Below are 19,771 nucleotides of genomic sequence, written 5' to 3'. Positions count from 1 at the left end.
AGCCCTCTCCAGCCCCGCCCCCCGCTACACGCCGGGTTAAGCGGCGCTCGTGAGACGGGCACCTCGGCGATGGAGCAGACTGAGGTTGATTCTGTCCCGACGGCCCCGCCGTCCGCTCAGATCCCTCGGTCTGCCCACTGCCGAGGGCGCCCCCCCGCGCTCCCACCCCGCCCGTTCACCCGGGCCGGCTCTGGAGGCCGCGGTCGGACGCCACAGTCCTCTCCAGCCCCGCACCCTGCTACACGCCGGGTTAAGCGGCGCTCTTGAGTTGGGCTCCTCAGAGATGGGACTCAGTTCTTTCCAGGAGTTGGTAGCAGGACCACTCCTTTCCCCGGGGAGGGCCGGGGAAGAATCCTTATTCTCCAAAGAGCTGATTCTCCCGTCTCTGAGCACAGAGTTCTCGGACGTCACAGAGCGCCGCCCACAAGCCGTGCTCTCCTCGTCCCCCTCTGTCCCAGAGGTGGTTGACATGGCGTGCCGTCCACGGACCGCTTCGCCCCTGTCCCCCTCTATCGCCAGACCCCTGGCAGAGCAGGCCCCCGCGGGACGACCAGCCTGGTCCTCCCCTGGCCCCTCTGCCAGGGCGCGGTTGCTAACTGTGCCCCCACATCGGGCCGCTATGCCGTCCACGTCTGGGCCAGTTACTCCGCTTCGCTGCCCCTCCGGGGGGACGCCTGTGGTCACATGATCCCGCTGGTTCAGTTCCTGGGAGCCTGGTTAGAGCTTCCCCGTCTGTCCCGCTGGGTCGCGCGGACCATCAGGCTCGGCTATGCGATTCAGTTCGCACGGTCTCCTCCCCACTTGGGGAGTCCGCTCCACTTTTGTCGGTGGCTATGCCCCCATCAGGAGAGCAGAGATTGCCACCCTGCTGGCGAAGGGCGCAATCGAGACTGTCCCTCCAGCCGAGATGAGGTCAGCCGGCTTCTCAGCCCCTACTTCATTGTCCCCAATAAAACCGGTGGGTTACGGCCAATCCTGGACTTGCGCGTGCTGAACCGCTCCCTTCACAGGATGCCGTTCAAGATGCTCAAACGCGTTTTCGAATGCATACGGCCTAGGATTGGTTTGCAGCGATCGACCTGAAGGACGCCTACTTCATGTCTCTATTCTCCTTGACACAGACCGTTCCTTCGGTTTTCTTTCAGGGGCAGGCATCCAGTACGCGGTTTTCCCTCTCGGGCTAGCCCTATCTCCTCGCATCTTCACGAAGGTCGTCGAGGCTGCCCTTGTTCCCCTTCGGGAACACGGGGTTCGCATCCTGAGTTATATCGACGACTGGCTGATCATAGCTCACTCTCGAGTTCAGGTTGCGAACATAGGGACCTAGTGCTTCGGCACCTAGCTCGTCTGGGCCTTCGGGTCAACTGGGAGAAGAGCAAACTTTGCCCCGTGCAGAGGATCTCTTTTCTCGGTATGGATATCGACTCGGTCGCCATGTCTGCGCAGCTTACGAGCTAGCGCGCGCGCAGTCACTGCTGACTTGCCTGAGACAGTTCGAGGGCAAGAGTGCGGTTCCACTGAAACTTTTTCAGAGGCTCCTGGGCATATGGCTTCTGCAGCCGCGGCAACGCCGCTCGGATTGCTTCATATGAGACCGCTTCAGCTTTGGCTTCGCGACCGAGTCCCGAGGTGGGCATGGCAACACGGCACCCTCCGAGTAACAGTTACTCCGACCTGCCGTCAGACCTTCACCCCGTGGTCGAACCTCAGTTTTCTACGGGCCGGAGTGCCCCTGGAACGAGCTTCGCGGCATGTTGTTGTAACGACAGATGCCTCCTCCACGGGCTGGGGTGCCATGTGCAATGGACGTGCTGCCGCGGGCTCCTGGACAGGACCCCGTCGCCTCTGGTATGTCAATTGCCTCGAGTTGCTGGCCGTACGTCTTGCTTTGCGCCGCTTCCGGGCCGTGCTCAAGAACCAACACGTACTAGTCCGCTCAGACAATACCGCCACTGTAGCGTACATCAACCATCAAGGTGGTCTACGCTCCCGCCGTTTGTCGCAACTCGCTCGCCACCTCCCCATATGGAGTCAGAAGCATCTGAGGTCGCTTCATGCCATTTATTTCCACCGGAGCCCTGAACTGTGCAGCCTACGTGCTCTCACGGCTTCAGCCACTCCCTGGAGAATGGCGACTCCATCCCCAGTCGGTCCAGCTGATTTGGGACCAGTTCGGGGACGCACAGATAGATCTGTTTGCCTCCCACGACTCGACCCATTGCGCCCAGTCTTATTCCCTGACCGAGGGCACGCTCGGCACGGATGCTCTGGCGCACAGCTGGCCGCAGGGCCGCAAGTATGCGTTTCCCCCAGTGAGCCTTCTTGCGCAGACCTTGCGCTAGGTCAGGGAGGACGAGGAGCAGGTCATTCTGGTCGCGCCGTACTGGCCCGCCCGGACCTGGTTCTCCGAACTAGTACTCCTCGCGACAGTACCTCCTTGGCCGATTCCCCTGACGAAGGACCTCCTTTCTCAGGGACGGGGCACCCTATGGCACCCTCGTCCCGATCTTTGGAACCTCCACGTGTGGCTCCTGGACGGGACGAAGCAGGGTTGAGTACCCTTCCACCTACAGTGGCGGCTACCATCACTTCCGCTAGAGCGTCGTCCACGAGACACGTCTACGCGTTGAAGTGGAACCTCTTCGTCAACTGGTGCTCTTCTCACCGAGAAGACCCCCGGAGATGTTCGATTAGTGTCGTGCTTTCCTTCCTTCAAGATAGGCTGGAGCGAAGGCTGTCTCCCTCCACCCTGAAAGTCTATGTTGCCGCTATTGCCGCACACCATGACCCAGTCGAAGGTAAGTCTGTTGGAAGGTACGACCTGATCATCAGGTTCCTGAGAGGAGCGATGAGACTGAATCCTCCTCTCCCTCCTCTCGTTCCCTCTTGGGACCTCTCAGTGGTTCTAACTGCCCTGCGGAGTGCTCCCTTTGAGCCTTTGCAATCAGTGGAGCTTAAGTTCCTGTCTATGAAGACAGCGCTCCTGGTTGCATTGGCCTCCATCAAGAGGGTGGGGGACTTGCATGCATTCTCCGTTGACGAAGCGTGCCTGGAATTTGGGCCGGCTTACTCTCACGTGATCCTGAGACCCCGGCCTGGATATGTGCCCAAGGTTCCTACCACTCCCTTCCGGGACCAGGTGGTGAACCTGCAAGCGCTGCCCCCGGAGGAGGCAGACCCAGCCTTGGCACTGCTCTGTCCAGTACGCGCCCTCAGCGCCTATGTAGACAGGACGCAGTGTTTCAGGACCTCAGACCAGCTCTTTGTCTGTTATGGTGGGAAGCTGAAGGGAAAGGCTCTCTCCAAGCAAAGGTTGTCTCACTGGATAGTGGACGCCATTGCCTTGGCATACCAGCAGCAAGGTCGACCGTGCCCCCTTGGTGTGACCGCCCACTCCACCCGGAGTGTGGCATCCTCTTGGGCTCTAGCGCATGGCGCCTCGCTAACAGACATCTGCAGAGCTGCAGGCTGGGCGACACCTAACACATTCGCCAGATTCTACAATCTCCGAGTGGAGCCAGTGTCCTCTCATGTACTCGCTTCAACCAGCTAGTACTGGACCCGCTCAGGTGTCTTCGCTTGCTCGCCATTCCACTCCACGGACTGGATACGTGCGATATTCTCCACAGGTGAGCTTCCCCGAAAAGCCCTGAGTTCCTCCAGCACTCCTGACGTTGGCGCCAGTGTCTATTGCCTGTGCGTCGGCTAGGTGCCTCCCGTGTGCATGGTCCCTCCTCTGAGCGACCCCCACATGTGTATTTCCACTGTAAGCCTCTCTGAGCGGGTGTCTTTCCCTTGGCAAGCCACCTTGCCACCCCTGGGGTTGAAATATTCCACCTGCGGCTGGACACCCCAGTGTTCTCCATATGTCTCCTTCGGGTCATATGTGTATTCTCTTAGTCCCCCCCCTCTGGGTTGGCAGTAATTGCATATTTCCCCTAAACTTTGGGATATGCTCCCCAGTGTACCTTGGTATTCCTGTGCTAAATAGGAGTCCTTCGTCCGTGCCAGTCTCACGACAGGGATCTCAGATTTACGCAGGGCACTGGAAGACAGCTGAGAAGGTGGCGTGATTAGACTGGTAACCCCATTCGTCGTCATCCGACGTAACTCGGAGTGACAACGAAAGGGAACGTCTCGGTTACGTATGTAACCCTCGTTCCCTGAGTAGGGAACGGAGACGTTATGTCTGCCTGCCACTTTCCGCTGTACCGCGGGGATCGCCTGAGCTCAGTCTTGGCTCCTCAGCGAAGAAACATATCTGCCTGTTGCTGGCGTCCTCCTTTTATACCCACGAGGTGGGGCGGAGTTACGTCATGCAAATTCCGCAGACCCATGGCATTTCTTTACCATTGGCTCGTTTTGTAATACTCGAAGTCGATAGGTGTTCTAAGCGAAACCCCATTCGTCGTCATCCGACGTAACGTCTCCGTTCCCTACTCAGGGAACGAGGGTTACATACGTAACCGAGACGTTTTCTCAGAAGGCTGCACAAAATGATCACAGATCTCTTGGTTGGTGAATATGAACTTCAAAGTTTGCAATAGAGGAATATAAACAAATGTGTCTGTTATGGGAACTTGATCATATGTGCCAGTGTTTCGATTCCTTCTAGTGTCATACCTCACACCTAGGGCTACCTCAACAGGTTCTACAATACCCCATTTTTCACTGAAATGTTTTTTTCCTTTTTGCCTCAGTGTTCATTTTGCTAAATTGATTTTCAAGGTTGTCAAAATAATCGTCAAACTTTGTTCTGATCTCCTCATCGTTAGGGAGTAATTTTACAACATCATCTTTAACTGTTGAATGCAATTCCTCTACAAGTTCCTCCATATTTTCAACAACAGTCGTTATGATATTAGTAGCCACACCACAGCCTTAGAGTTTTGCAATAAGGGATGAACACATTTCTTGGGTATGTCGCCTGGTCTCATTACAGCCTGGAGAATTCTCTGGTTGCTCTGGAATTAAATTAACTACGGGTTCATTAGAGGCGTCAACTATGACGGGTTCGTTCTCAAATTGATCTAAACTTTTAGTGATATGTTTTTTATGAAGATGTTTTCTAAAGCCTGAAATAGTCCCAAATCTCTGGTGGCATCCACTCTGGTCACATATCAATTGAAACTTCTTACCAGGATAAAAGGCATGGGAAACTTTGAGATGACGGATCAACATTTGAACGGTAACAAAATTCGACTTGCAAACAAAGCGTCTGAACATCGTAATTTTTTTAGTTGAGGAGCTTAGCTCTTAGGTCCTTGACTCTGGGAGCTTCGTGAGAATGACCTACATCTATGTTGTAGATGGTGGTCTGTACAAATGTGTACATGACATTTAAGGCCTGGTCATAGGAGATGCTGAAAACATAATGTGCTTTGAAAAGTTCATCAAAGGCTGACAGGGAAGACTTGCCCTTGCAGGGAAGCAGATCACCATCCAATGCAATGTAGAACTCATGGATGTGCTTTCTTGTCGTCCCAACTGCCAGGATGTAGGGCTGCCTCCGCTGGTTTGGACCAGAGTGCTCCTGAAGGCTGCGACACGACTGTAAGATAACAATAAACAGAAATGTATCTACACTGAACATCACATTTTGATGGATAAGTCACACTCTGATAGAAACCTTTGATGGACAGTTAGCTTTCCCATGCAGGATCTATCCAGCATATAAGGATAAGGTAAGGCAACCAAGGTTTTTGTACCACGGTCACACAAAGAGAATCAAACAGAGAGGTCATCAATGTTGGTTACCTTATCACATGTCCCTACAAACTCCAATACTTTGGCAAGACAAACAAACAACTAAAAATAAGAATGAACGAGCAAAAGACTGCAGTAAAAAGAGGTGAACCCCACTCTCTATTCGCTATGCACTTCAAGGAGGCAAAACATAAATTATCAGTAACAAACAGATCAATAATCTGGGGGGGTTACACAATTGCCTTTTGACAATGGCTATTGCAATTGGAGATCAGGACACACTGACCTTATGAAACTTGACAACATGATCCACAGCTTCCCGAGTACTGATCTTTAAAGCTCCCTTCTTTCCACTTGGAGGTGGTGGGAGGAGGTAGACCAGCAGTAACAGCGAGGCCATGTCACTATCCCAACCTGAGAAGGGAGGAGCACCTGCTTTAAGCATGACCAAAACCTTTGATTCTACATCAATATTAAAACTCAAAACTCTTTTCAATAACAATACAAGTTCTGCAACTAGCAATTTTTTGATAATCGATTAACCTGTCAATTATTAATCAATTGCTTGGATTAAAAGGCCACATTTTTTTCTTCTGTATTTTATCAGGGAAATTTTATTCTTTACAATGCTCACCTTCAAACATTGTGCAAATCGAGGCCTATGGAAATAGTATAAAATTAATCTACGTGGAATATACTATAGACCTTATGCGCCAGAGAAACAAGGGCGCCACCATCTTTGGAATATTGTCTTTGAACTTCCATTTTTGCGGTCGCTCTGTATATTTCTATGGGATTGCTGTCCAGGAGTAATTAGCTTTTGAAGTGGATTTACTTGATGTAAAGTTAACAAAAGTTATCATGAGGATTGTAATGTTTAAAGCAGATGTCTTAACAAATGTCAGTATACCAGGAAGATTTTAAAATGAGCCGTTCATTTACAAATAGGCAAGATCGCTGTGAAAATACAGACCGGAAGACAAAAGACAACGAGCGCAGCGCTGAAAAGGGGAGGGGCTGCATAAGGTCTATACATTTTGAAAATATATATATATATTTTTAATAACGTTAAAAACCACTATATTAAAAATGCTAAAAATAAAAACAAAAGCACAAACTAAGTGTAAACTGGTTAGAGGTTGAATGTTCTACAGTAACACATTAAATGAGATTTTTAACATTTATATAGAATTACATAATCTCATTACAGTAACTGCTCTCATAAAAACACAATTACTTTTGTTTCATGTAGAGTTTAAAGCTAAATATAAAGTCAAACAAAATATTTGATCAAAATTAGTATTTAAGTCAAGGGTTATTGCGCATCCATTTTGAGCGCCGTTTGATTGATGCACGGACTTGCGCTCATTCAGTGAAGTTTACTGAAGACTCAATTACTGTAAGGACGTTGTGTAAAATGCTGAGGAAATCTCAAAACAAATTAAACATCACACACATTTGTCACAGCATCTGACAAGACAGGCCACGTTAATACCATTACAAGCAGCTAACTCTGCGACTTCTGCACGTTTTTTCACCATTGTGAAGTGACATCAATGACTGGGATTTTACACAGTGACGTCACAGACCCAACTAATTGATAATGAAATTCTTTCTTGTTTATTTTCATTATCGATTTTATTGATTTGTAGTTGCAACCCTAAAAAAAATATGTCTACACAACCATTTGTCGTGGTAAATAAATTAAATAAGTCGACATTTGAAAGATACAAGATTAATGTCAATTATTTACCTGGGACCTCGTCATCCTCATCAGTGTTCTCTTCTGCAGACTGGATGAGGTGTTCAAGCAGGGGTGTCTTGTTGATGTCCTTGGCTTGCTCTATTACTTTGGCCTTCAGGAAATCCCATTTCTCAAGGAGTTTTGATGAAGTCTCCGCTCCAAACAACAGGTCAAAGTCTTGTGCCACCTAAAGGGGAGGAAGCAAGCATATGTGTATTTGATGATGGTGGTATAGTAGTAGGTGACAGTTTTCATGTTTGAACAGCTGTTCTTGACATTGCAAAAACTTACCAGGCCTTTTGTGTCAAGGAACCTTGGGAACACAGTAAGCACTGTGCTGCATTGCTCAGGATCATGGATCAACCTTTGTCTGTGCTGGAAGGTTTCTCTCATTTTCATGAAGATCTGTTCGTTGTCTGTGCTGTGTTTCAGTAGAGATATGGCCTCACGACACTGGTCTCCCACCAACTGCTGCACTTTAGTCACTTCTCTCTGTAAGTTTGGTCCACTGCTGCCTGTAGTGTGAGAGCTCCTTCTCCGACCCCCACTGATACCGGCATTGCTGCGGTCTCGCTGTGTGTTTTTAATCTTCCAGGAAATGTAGCCCTCATTGCTGTCTATGTCAAAAAAGTGTTCCTAAAGACAGCATCAACAAAGATGGAAACTTATAAAAAATAGTTTCAGCATAAATCAATAGAGATCTTTAGAAAAGAAGTGTGAGACTTCTAAAATGCACCAGAACCTCATTTGGTTATTAAGATTAACCTTACTTTTAAATATGTACTCACATAGCCTTTTTTGGAGTAGGGATCTTTTAGAGAGGGGAACAGTGTTACTATCCCCAATGCATACTGTGCTCTAATCTCCATAGGGGGAGCACATCTGTGGAATAAATGTTGTGTATTAAAACCAACACACTGGAAACCCTATGATCCGCCCAAGGCCACAGCTCATTGGCCATGGTTGTCATTTAAATATAATCACCTATTTGATTACAACCACCATATCTGCAATTGAATACTATGAATATACACTTCTACTACCACTTCTACTACCAAATCATGCACCATAAAACATTTTACTTACCCATACTTTTCAAACATTTCAGCAACAACAATGTTGACGAGTTCACGGCGTGCTCGGTCCTTCATCTCTCCTGTCATAGCATATTTTGTAAGGATTTTCTCCCCTCCAGGCTTTTGTTCCAGAATTCTTTTGACAAGCTTGAAAAAAGGAAAAAACGTTATGAAAAAAATATGTTATGCAAAAAATATACAATATTTACCACATAAAGAGAAATTTTCTGAAAAAACATCCCCTCTTTGGCTTGTGAAGAACTGTCTTCAGTATGTAGACTTTTTGGGGACATCACAAAGGCATCATCAATGCGCTGTCTTTTTGGGGACATCAGAGAAGCATCACTGTCCGATGAGCGTGATGATAGTGTCAAGGTGTCTGTGCACAAGGACTGGATGGGAGAGTCTAAAAAGGGCAAACAGATCATCATTTAAAAAACATTATTTCAGTCAATGTTTCAAAAGGTTTAAGTGAGGAGACGTTAAAGGTGCAATGTGTAAAACTTTTGAGTATCTATTAACAGAAATGCAATATGAAATCCATAACTATGTTTTCAGTGGTGTATAAAGAACTTACTTAATAAACCGTAATGTTTTTATTACCTTAGATTGAGACATTTATATCTACATAACCGCGGGCACCCCCTTCTATGAAGGTCGACATATTGTGACGTCATGTTTCTACCGTAGCCGAACGCGAACAAACAGCACTACAGAGCGCGTTTCCTCACTACCTTGAAAGAGAAGCAGCAGAAAGCTAGAAGCTAGCCATAAACACCGTGAGTAGTGACTTTTCCCTTGTCAGTGGTGTAAAATATGTAGTTGGATTGTTTCATGTAACTTAGTTCTTCTCCCTCGCTGTGTTATGGCTTTGCTATGTGCTATTTGCTCACGTTCGTGAGACAGCTGATTAGTCCTCTTGTCATTGACCGTAAAACAGTAACGTTACAGGAATCACCAACCCGTCGATCGCGGTCGACAAGTCGATCTTGGAAGCATTTTAAGTCGATCGCGAAGAGTTTTCAAAATCAGAGAAAAAAGCCTATTGTGTGTAGTAAATGGTGTCTAGGGGATGCGGAGGCGCACCTTTGGGCTCATGCGCACGCGTCAAGTTTAAACAAGGCTTTACGCTTTAACCAGCTCAGCCACAGTCACAGCTCATATTTAGCCAGCTAAACTTTTACTACCCTGTTAGAAAAAATATATAGTTGCATAGTTTCATGTGGTTCTTCTCCCTCACTGTATTATGGGTTTGCTATGTGGGGGGAAATGTTCTGGTTACGTTTGTGAGACAATCAGCTGATTACTATTATTATATTATATATTAAGACCCTTGATCCTCACCTGACTATGGCTTTGTAAACTTTATCCATGATGTGGTTTATAATGGACTGTGGTACAGAAACAGTGACAATGTTACACACTCTTGGCTTACTCTGGCTATTCTCTGCTGTCTCAGACGACGATATGTTTGTCCCATGTTAGATACCGTAGCTTCTTCGAAAGGGAGGGGTGAGCAGTGGGCTGAGCCCTTAGTACAACTCGCAACCGAACCGCTAGATGTCGTTAAAAATCACACACTGCACCTTTAAAAAAAAAGCCTGTGAAACTGCTTCCAGTTTTCTTTGCCATCTATACAGGGCCGGCGATTGCTATAGGCGAAGTAGGCGGTTGCCTAGGGCGACAAATGTGTTGGGGGCGCGGCGCGCAGGCGCCCTCTAATGTTGCCCTTGGCCTACATCCCATTAATCACAGAATTAGAATGACAAGCGCAACAAAAACATGTTTATTAAACATGATCATCCTAAGGCGCCCCCTCAGCCACACATTTATTTACTTGTCAACCTGATTATTAGATTGAATTGATGATTATTGTCGATCATTTCCTAACGGTGGGGTGGGGGGTTACGTTACATTACGTTAGGCAAGTGCTCAGCTGCTGGCGCGTTGTTCGAAACCCTCTGGTGCGCAAAACTCAATCTCACCTAGGGCAACCAAAGGGCTAGAGCCAGCCCTGCATCTATACATTACATGAGTTTTGGTAGTTAATGTGGCCAGACTTTAAAGCAGTTTAGGCCATGATACATGAACTACTAGATGGCAAGACTGGCTGTTTTTTGAGAAGTACTCGGGGCAAATGGCTAATCCATTATATATCAAATATAGTTTTTCACATATCCCTAATGAGAACAGATAGAGGTAATAGTGCAGCAGATTAGTAAAAAAAATCATTCACTTTGGTATAGAAGCATGAAATTTGGCACAGATACTCTCTAAGGGCCACTATTTTGGAAAAAGGCGTTGTCCACTCATAAATTCAATGTGGCGGCCAATTTTCAAGATGGCCGCCATTGCCAAAGGCAAAGCCCCAACTTTTGTCCCCAACCCGCATCTCCTCCCGCAGCTTTTGCCACGGACCCACGAATGAGGCATCAAATCGTGCGGATTATTAGGAAATGGTGTGCTATGACTTTTATAAGTGATCGGGGGTACGATGTTCGCCCCGGGGGCGAAAAAGTGGCCGAAAAAAATCCCATAGACTTAACATTGCGACAAACTTTGACGATTCATAGCTCCGAGCGAGGATTTCGCAGAAACGTGCGGTTTACCACATTTGAAGAGGCTGGCAGGCTCTGTAAGAACATACCTCACAATGGGGTAAAAGTTGCACCCCTGGGGGGCAGGAGCTGCCCAAAGTTGCCCCATTGACTTACCATGGTGTAGGACGGCCCATGAAATTGTCAGACCAGGAATGTCAGACCTAGAACATGACAAACCAGGAATGTCAGACCTCTGTCACCAACTTAAGCCTGGTTCACACGGCAGGATAATTAGGCCGATTTTAGCCCCGATTTACCCCTTCCGACAATCTTAAGTATGCTCCGATTATCGTAAAATAATCTGATCAGATATTCCTGCCGTGTGTGGTGTGTTAAGAGTGCTCACATCTGCTCGAAAGGACGTCGGGACCGCTCCGATCTCAAATCGGGGATATCCAACATGTTGTATTTTTTTGGCCCGATTTCTCCTCGTGTGTGGTGTCCCCTGGGGACAAACGAGCACGCAGCCAGTGGACTGTGGCATGTAGCCAATCAGAAAGCGAGGTGACGAGGCGCAGAGGAAGCACCGGGAAACAAAATCAAAACAGCCGTTCTTTTGATAACTTTTTTTTCGGTTAAAAACAAACTACAAACTATCGCCACTGTATCCTCCTCGTCCTCCATGATTGTTTACTCTGAAGTCACGTTTGATCTTGAGGGATTTTGCGAGATTTTCCGTTTGACCTGGGAATGCTCGGGAGTCAAATCGGTTCGAGTGTGATGTGTTTGTTTTGCCTTGTGGCTGCGCACCACACACTGTACGACCAAAACTGTTAGACCCGTGATTTTTTATCGCGGTCTGTGGGGTCTCTCAGGTTTGGAAAATCTGCCGACAATTTTAAAATCGTCCAGGCTTAAGATAAGACCAGACAGAAGTGACAGAACCCTGACAGAAATGGGCAGTCATACACATTGCATAGGGATTTTGTATTGAACATAGCTCTGGATCACAGTGTCATAGAGACAAGGGGACGTGCTCATTTTACTCAGACGACCAATCAGTCTCTCAGGATCATTGTGAAGCTATTAAGCCACGCCCTAGCAACCATTTACAGCACCTTAGCAACAAGTTCCATTGACTTCCATTGAAAGAGATAAAAGGGATATCTCTGGATAGAAGTATCATAGAAAGATGAGTGTGGTCTCGTTTTACCCGGGGCAGCAAACATTCAATCATGAATTACCTGAACAATTCTAGCCCCTCCCTAGCAACCATTGTTGAGCACCTTAGCAACCAAAATCCAAAGAGGTATATCTTCTATTCTGAATGTCACAGAGACATGGGAGTTGTTTTATATCATTCATAGTGACACGCAGCCTTTAGAGTTTCATGATTGGCAGCTGCAAAGTCACTCCCTAGTGACCAAAGAGAGTATCCTAGCTACCATTTTGCAAGACCTATACTGCCCTACAAAGGCAAAATACCTTAACTCGCTAGAGTGTGGAACTAAGAAAAATGACTTTAAAGATTTTTAGTTGTCCCGCCAAATTAATTATAGGTAGGACACTTGAAATCTGGCAATTAGATGTTTAAGTAATAAAAATTATCTACGTAAAAAAATCTTGAGCTCAAACTTGACTTTTGACCACTATTTTAAAGTTACTGTACTCTGCCTTTGTATTGTCAGCAAAAAGTGAGAAGTCATGCCAAGGCAAAAGACAGTAACTTCCACATTATCAATATTTGGTTGCTGATAACCATTAACAAAATCATTATAGTAACACCTGTATACAATCTAGTGATCATGGCATTTATTTTGAATGATTTACAATTACTTATAGCTATCTACTTATTGTGCTTTGGTTGCATTCTGGTGGCCCTATTAATTCATTAGACATGACAAAATACTTCCGTAGCAGTAAAGAGTATAGGCTATCTTCAAGTGGTACTGAGTGGCATAAGACTTGCTAAACACGCGTTCAAAATGATCACAATAAAACAGATCCTCGCGCACATTCGACCCGGAAACTGGATTATAGCAATGGATCTGAAAGACGCATACTTTCACAGACGCTTACCGAGATTCGTGTTCAAGGTGTCACGCTCCTCGTCCGTTCACGAAAAGTAGCCTATGCAGTGCTTTACCCCTTGAGACTCAGTAGGGAGCGCGTTCTGGACTACCTAGACAACTAATGCATTTATAGCACAACCTTCTGTGTTCTGTGTCTTTTCAGTATGCAGTGGTTTCAGCTGCCTGTCTGCCCTATTATTGTGCTTGTGCACTTCGCTCGTCCCGCGGATTTATTCCGGATTCTGTGATTGTATAACCTGCTTGTAACAGCTGAGCTGGTCTGATCTTGTATGCACCAGCACTTGTTTCATTATGTTTTATGCACCAATATTCCCTTGTTGCTTCATTATTATCACTCCCTGTGATATATTTCTTGCGTTGGCTCGACCGTGTTCAGGGCGGTGCTGAAGGCTAGGGCTGTCGCGATAACCGCAATATTGTAGTACCGCGCTACTGACAGGCCAGCCGCAGAGGAATGCAAGTAACCGCAGCAACCACAAACCGCGTTTTCTTTTTTCATAAGGCCACCCTTCGTAGTTTGTACCATGTGTATTGAATGTTAAATAAGTTAATAATGATAACAAGACTGTTTATCATGGTGATTTGTACAGAGGCTTTGTGGATTTGGACTTAAGCCTAAACAGACAGTGAATGAGATCGACTGAGCGCGTGCGATTACCTGCGTGCGTCTCTTTGAAGTCAAGTATATTCGTGAAAAGTTTGCCGTTTCCAAGGAAAGCGAAATATTTGTCGTATCATCCTTTTAACGTGTGGTATTTACCATGAATGGCGTCAGCTCTGGTCAGCATTACACAGCGCGAGGAAGCTGTGGGGCTGGAAAGCAGCGAGTCACGCATTGAATCAATGCCATTGGTCTCTATTAAGTGAAGCATTGCTTCGGCTTTGCCCAAAAGTGAAGCATTGCTGGCCAGCTGAGCCTTTAAAAGTGGAGCTCAAAGTTAAAAAATAATTAACACCTTGTTTCATTACATCTATCATTTAAGGAATCAGCTTTTTGAACGTTTTCGTTGAATGAACGGTTTAATGACTCACTCGACAGTCCGTTGGCGTAACAATGTAACTGCGCGCTGAGTGACAGTCTTTCAATGCGCAGAGACGCTGTTTAGTTCGGTTACATTGTTTTTGTGAATGCTGACAATATCATAACACATATTTATATAACAACAAATAAATAGAAATAAATAAATGGCGGTAATACCGCATAAGCTCTATTGAGCCACTCAAAATTACCGCAAGGGAAATTCCTTCACCGCGACAGCCCTACTGAAGGCGCCGGCGAAGTTTTGGCACTCTGCCAGCTAGATGCATGATTGTTTCAACCAGGTCCGGTACCCGAACTGGGTGAGGCGGGGCTTTAGTTCTTTGTTGTATTCACCTGCTATGGCATATGTAACACTTTTCTGTCAACTCTGCATATATCCTTCGCGATCGATATCACACGTTTGTCGAAAGAGCGGGTTCAGACCATACTATCTGACCGCATCAGTGCAGGACAAGGCTTTGAGGACATCAGAAGTTACAGGGACTGATGTCAGCTGTAAGTACACAGGCCAAAAATGTGCCAAAAATATCAATAACTCATTTTCAACCAAAAACGAAGTTACGGTCTTTTGCCTTTGCACGTCAGCATATCTCTACATCAGAACATCGTATAGAGATGGGGGTTGGCTCTTTTGACTCATGCTAGCAAACAGGAGTTCCAACATGCTACACATGCTAGCTGTGAACAGCTACATGCTAATAGCGATTAAGTAAGTGCTCAATCATGCCAAGAAAATGCTAAGAACTCCAATAGTGACCATCTGTGACAACTACTAACCACCTACCAACACCATAACAACCACACAGAATACCCTAGCTACCGTCTACCAACACCATAGCAACAACCCAAAACACTCTAGCAACCACCTAGCAACCACCTGAACACATGAATAAGCCATATCTCGGCACCAGAACATCGTACAGACATGTTTGTTGGCTCGTATGCAATCATGTACCACACCCTAGCAACCGAGTGGCGAGTTTTGCCACTGCAAGCACCAACTCACATTTTCTTCTGGAAAATGGTCCAGAAAATGGTCGCCATCTTGAATTTTCGATTGGCACACACCTTTTTCCATGATAATGTTCCTTGAAGAATATTTGTACCAAATTTCATGATAGCATCACCATTTGAAAAAAAATATGTAAGGATTCAAGAAAAATGGTGGCCATCTTGAAAAATGGTTGCCAACTTGAATTTGAGGGACAAGCACTGTTTTCCAAAAAAACATTCTGAAGAGAGGATTTTCACAAAATGTTATGCCTACATGATATCACTGTTTGAACGATTGACATAATGAGCATTTGACAAAAATAGCGGCCATCTTGAAAAAATGTCCGCCATGTTGAATTTTTCGGTGGCCAACGCCTTTTTCCCAAAAAATGACCCTTGGAGAGTATCTGTGCCAAATGTCATGCTTCTATACCAATTTGAACGATTCTCTTGAGATATGCCATTAATCTGCTGCACTATAAGGTTGGAAATCTGCAAAGTGGTCCTTTAACATAGAAAGCGCAAATCGGATATGGGTGAGAAGCTAATGTTTTGGTTTTGTGATAGCAAATAAATTACAATGTTAACACATTGGTATTGTAACCTTGCAATGTACACTGTAATTGTGCAACCATTTACCAAAAACTGAAAGGACATTAACAATGGTCCACAGGATGTCTGCTTTTTCCTCCAGGAGGTCGCTGAAGACCTCTTCGTCAACCTCTGTTCCGCTGTCATCCAGCACATACATGTTAGTCTCAGCGGGTATGCTGAACTTCTCTTTAGCTTTGAATACAGAAAAACATACGTTGTTGCGTTTAAAAATGCAACAAAGTGGGAGAATAATAATGTTTTTTAGCACTATTTATATCTTAAAGTGTTAGTTCACCCAAAAATGAAAATTCTGTCAGTAATTACTCACCCTGATGTTGTTCCAACCCCGTAAGACCTTCGTTCATCTTTGGAACACGAATTAAGATATTTTTGATTAAATCTGAGAGCTGGATCACTCCTCCCTAGGCTTCTTGAGGGATTGAACTTGCCAGCCCCGAAAAGTTATTACAGACATCGTTAAACTAGTCCAAGTGACTACAGTGGCTCAATCTTAAGTTTATCAAACGACGAGAATACTTTTTGTGCGCAAAAAAACAAAAATAACGACTTTATTTCAACTATTAATTTCCTTCTCTGTGGGCCTCGAGTCAGTTCACTAGTGTAACAGCGCAGCGCTTCTGTTGTTGTACGTCACACGCATCACAAACATGACCAGCGTCAGCCAATAGTGAGCCTACGTGTGACGTAGCTCTACGCAATCACACTAAGTTAACTGACTAGAGGCCAACAGAGAAGGAAATGTATAGTTGAAATAAAGTCGTTATTTTTGTTTGTTTTTGCGCACAAAAAGTATTCTCGTCACTTGATAAACTTAAGATTGAGCCACTGTAGTCACTTGGACTATTTTAACGATGTCTTTAATAACATTTCGGGGAACAAGTTTTAATCCCTGAAGAAGCCTATGGAGGAGTGATTCAGCTCTCAGATTTAATCAAAAATATCTTAATTCGTGTTCCGAAGATGAACGAAGTTCTTGCGGGGTTGGAACAACATGAGGGTGAGTAATTACTGACAGAATTTTCATTTTTGGGTGAACTATTCCTTTAATGGGCAAAGCTACGGTAGACAAGCATGATGGTGCTAATAATAAAATTATCAAAACGTAGTGTTTGCTTAAAACTTTCACATTGTCCTTCATTTTGATGGATATAGTCGTAAAAATTCCAACATAATCTATTACGCTATTTTAATTTTCATATTTTAATTATAAAACATTTAATAGATTTTGTTTTAATTCACATTTTAATTTTTAATCATGAACTTACAGGACATAGGAGCATATAGGCTAGATTATGCATTTTTTAATTATGAAGTGTCACTTTTCATAGTCAGGGATTGTACAGATTTTTAAGAGATTTATAAACAGCACCCCTTTAGAAAACTACAAGCTAAAATATTAGAATCTTCAATATGAATACAACTTATGTATATTAAATCACTCTTTGGATACTTTTTAAAAATGTGGTTGTATTTTTGTTGTCAACTTTAGGTTTAGTTGAGTTTTTTATATGCCTTAAAATTATATTTCAATAAATAAACATTGTTTTTTTCAGTACACTATTTAACTAAATCTAAACATATTCAGCCAAGACTGATTTGTTTTATTTATTCTTGTCAATGGCATATTAGTCTGTATTTACACAGTAATACATGATGCACAGATCTATATTGTCATATCTGATTTTTTTTGTCCCGTTGCTATGGTTACTGGAACGATCATTTACTGAACTCACTCTGGTAAAAGTGGTGGTCACTCCCGAAACGTTAGTCCTCTAAAGCCCTACTCGCACGAGATAAGTAGCCTACTACCTGGTGACCTCTAGTCATTTGTAATAATTGCAGAGGTTGTCTGAGATCTTAATCCCGTGCGAATCGACCATGACTGTATTGTAAAGTAAAAATTCCCCCACAAATTACCTATTATATTTCGCCGAACACAGAGGTCCTGTGATAATATTAGTCCCGTGGGAATAGGCATCTCTGTGATTTGGCCGGATCGTATATCATTTTGAGATAATGGTTTCAGCGCCGAGACTATTTTTGCTGCGCAGCTCACGCTTAATTAAAGTGAAAGCACACTTTTGATGGACAAAATAAATATTTCACACAAAAAGTGCCTAAAATGCACATCATTTTCATGTCTAGTGTGTTTTTAACAAAAACTGGAGCTGTGTTGGAAAAGAAAATGAAGACTCAAAAATATTTATATAAAATTTTAAAGATATTATAGTAGTATAAAGATAGAATCCCCTCACCCTTAAAACGGACTTTTTGTTCAGTGCTGAATTCTGTATGCTGGCAAATCCTCTAATTATAACAAACAAAGTGTATATATTATAAAAGATTCATTTGTGCTGTTAGCTTCATTGATATTAACAGAGATGTGTGAGATCGCGATGAACTGATGTCAGCTTTTTAGGAATTAATAAGGGAGCGCACTTTGCGCACATTCAGTCATGCCACACCATGCACGCAGTAGCCGGCTTGCTTTTATGTTAAATTAACAGTGGTTTGTCTCCGATTACCTATGGAATGGCTGATTCTCCCATAGCGCACACATCAGTGTGTTTATTGCATACAGAACAGGATTCCTTTTTGTCTCTTATTCCTCGACGCAATCAGTTTTTATTTATCATCTAGCCAATTAACGATAAAATGGCAGCAAGCAACATATCTTAATGTAGATGTTTGCGCGGCAGGCGAATACACTAACTTAGGCGCCAAATAACATGCATGGAAAAACACATGACGTTCTTTGCAATAGAGGCTGCCTCGCAAAATTAAACAAAAAAAATAAAAAATATAACTATTGCCAGGTGGTTTTAATTACATCTGACGTCCTATATAAATAAATTAATATCAAGCACTTTCCAAACTTTCGAAACTCTGTAGGAACCCTGATTAGGCCTTCAGAAGTTTCCGTTACTGCTAAAAAAAAAAATCAGTCAATGACGGAAAATATTCGGTTAACACGACCTCTGATCTAAACTTCTAATATCAAGAGAACAAAGAGAATTAATAATAATAATTTAACTTAACTTACCCTCCCTGAGAAATGCTGGATATGATGTTCCATTGAGTTTGATGTACTTCTTCTTTCCTTGGTACTGCACTTTCAAAAGCATTGCTGTAGTTTTCCTCACATATTACTACAAAATAAAATAATGCAATTGGTTTATTGAATGCGCACAATACCAAACGTAGTGCAAAAAAAGTCAGACTCGATCAGTTCAGGCGGTCTGTAACGTTAGCTAATGTTACTAACGTTATGTTAGCTAGTCACCAATTCTGCCTGCACGAGGTCCGAGATTGGGAGTGGCAGCTAACTAATGAATGCTGCATTTCATTTAATTGTCGATTGTTTGATTAACGTTAACAGTAAATCAGTTTTACTAGATTCAACATTCGCAATTAACTTACTTTAGCTACCATAAGTATAATTAGTAAGTTAGCTAGTTAAACTAAATTACCAGACGTCACACCTCTTCTACTTCTACATAAGCGTTTTGGTTATGAGAATTAAAACAAGAAGACAAACAGGAATATGCGGCATGATTCACTTGGTGGTTTCTTACATAGACAGTATATAAAAGGGCTTCTTACCTACAGTCCCGAGGAGTCAAAATGTCGACGTCTTTAGATGTCAGTTGGAAACTGGTGTCCACGAGGGTGCCTTATGATTCAACCAATGACAACGCGTAGTCGATCTGATGACGTATCGAAACCTAATCTCATGTGCGGACGGTACAGCAACAAATTGACTCTCAAAGAGTTCATCATACCACCAACACTACAACAGCTCCCCATCAACACTAAACCAATATACTAACACTTTAGAGAGTTTCTGATGAAACCTGACAAGTGTATTTTAAGCCCATTTTACTCCAAAGTGTATAAATGATACTCTTGTCATCAATACTCTGGGATTGTAACACTCTGACATTTGCTGTGCACTGCTCAAA

General features: G+C 44.2%; 1 protein-coding gene across 1 annotated transcript; it reads right to left on the bottom strand.

Annotated features, from left to right (window-relative positions):
* Positions 1-5,236: 5,236 nt before the first annotated feature.
* Positions 5,237-18,934, bottom strand: LOC143757157 (uncharacterized). Its single transcript, XM_077248105.1, has 9 exons — positions 18,853-18,934; positions 15,834-15,980; positions 8,736-8,932; positions 8,537-8,673; positions 8,239-8,332; positions 7,742-8,086; positions 7,460-7,637; positions 5,993-6,120; positions 5,237-5,551 (listed from the first exon to the last, which is right to left on the bottom strand). The coding sequence occupies exons 1-9, from the start codon at positions 18,932-18,934 to the stop codon at positions 5,237-5,239; spliced, it is 1,623 nt and encodes a 540-aa protein (XP_077104220.1).
* Between the last annotated feature and the right edge of the window lie 837 nt (positions 18,935-19,771).

Source organism: Siphateles boraxobius, unplaced genomic scaffold (genome assembly GCF_051911475.1).
Source record: "Siphateles boraxobius isolate OS27281-9 unplaced genomic scaffold, OSU_SipBor_1 30, whole genome shotgun sequence".
Lineage (NCBI taxonomy): Eukaryota > Metazoa > Chordata > Actinopteri > Cypriniformes > Leuciscidae > Siphateles > Siphateles boraxobius.
The sequence above is the reverse complement of the archived record's forward strand: the minus strand, read 5'-3'. Positions and strand labels throughout refer to the sequence as shown.

Coding starts and splice junctions, on each gene's coding strand:
- LOC143757157 (XM_077248105.1), bottom strand. CDS start 18,934: ATGCTTTTGAAAGTGCAGTACCAAGGAAAGAAGAAGTACATCAAACTC. Junction 8,333..8,536: donor GAAATGTTTGAAAAGTATGG/GTAAGTAAAATG, acceptor TTTATTCCACAG/ATGTGCTCCCCCTATGGAGA. Junction 6,121..7,459: donor TGAGGATGACGAGGTCCCAG/GTAAATAATTGA, acceptor CTCCCTTCTCAG/GTTGGGATAGTGACATGGCC.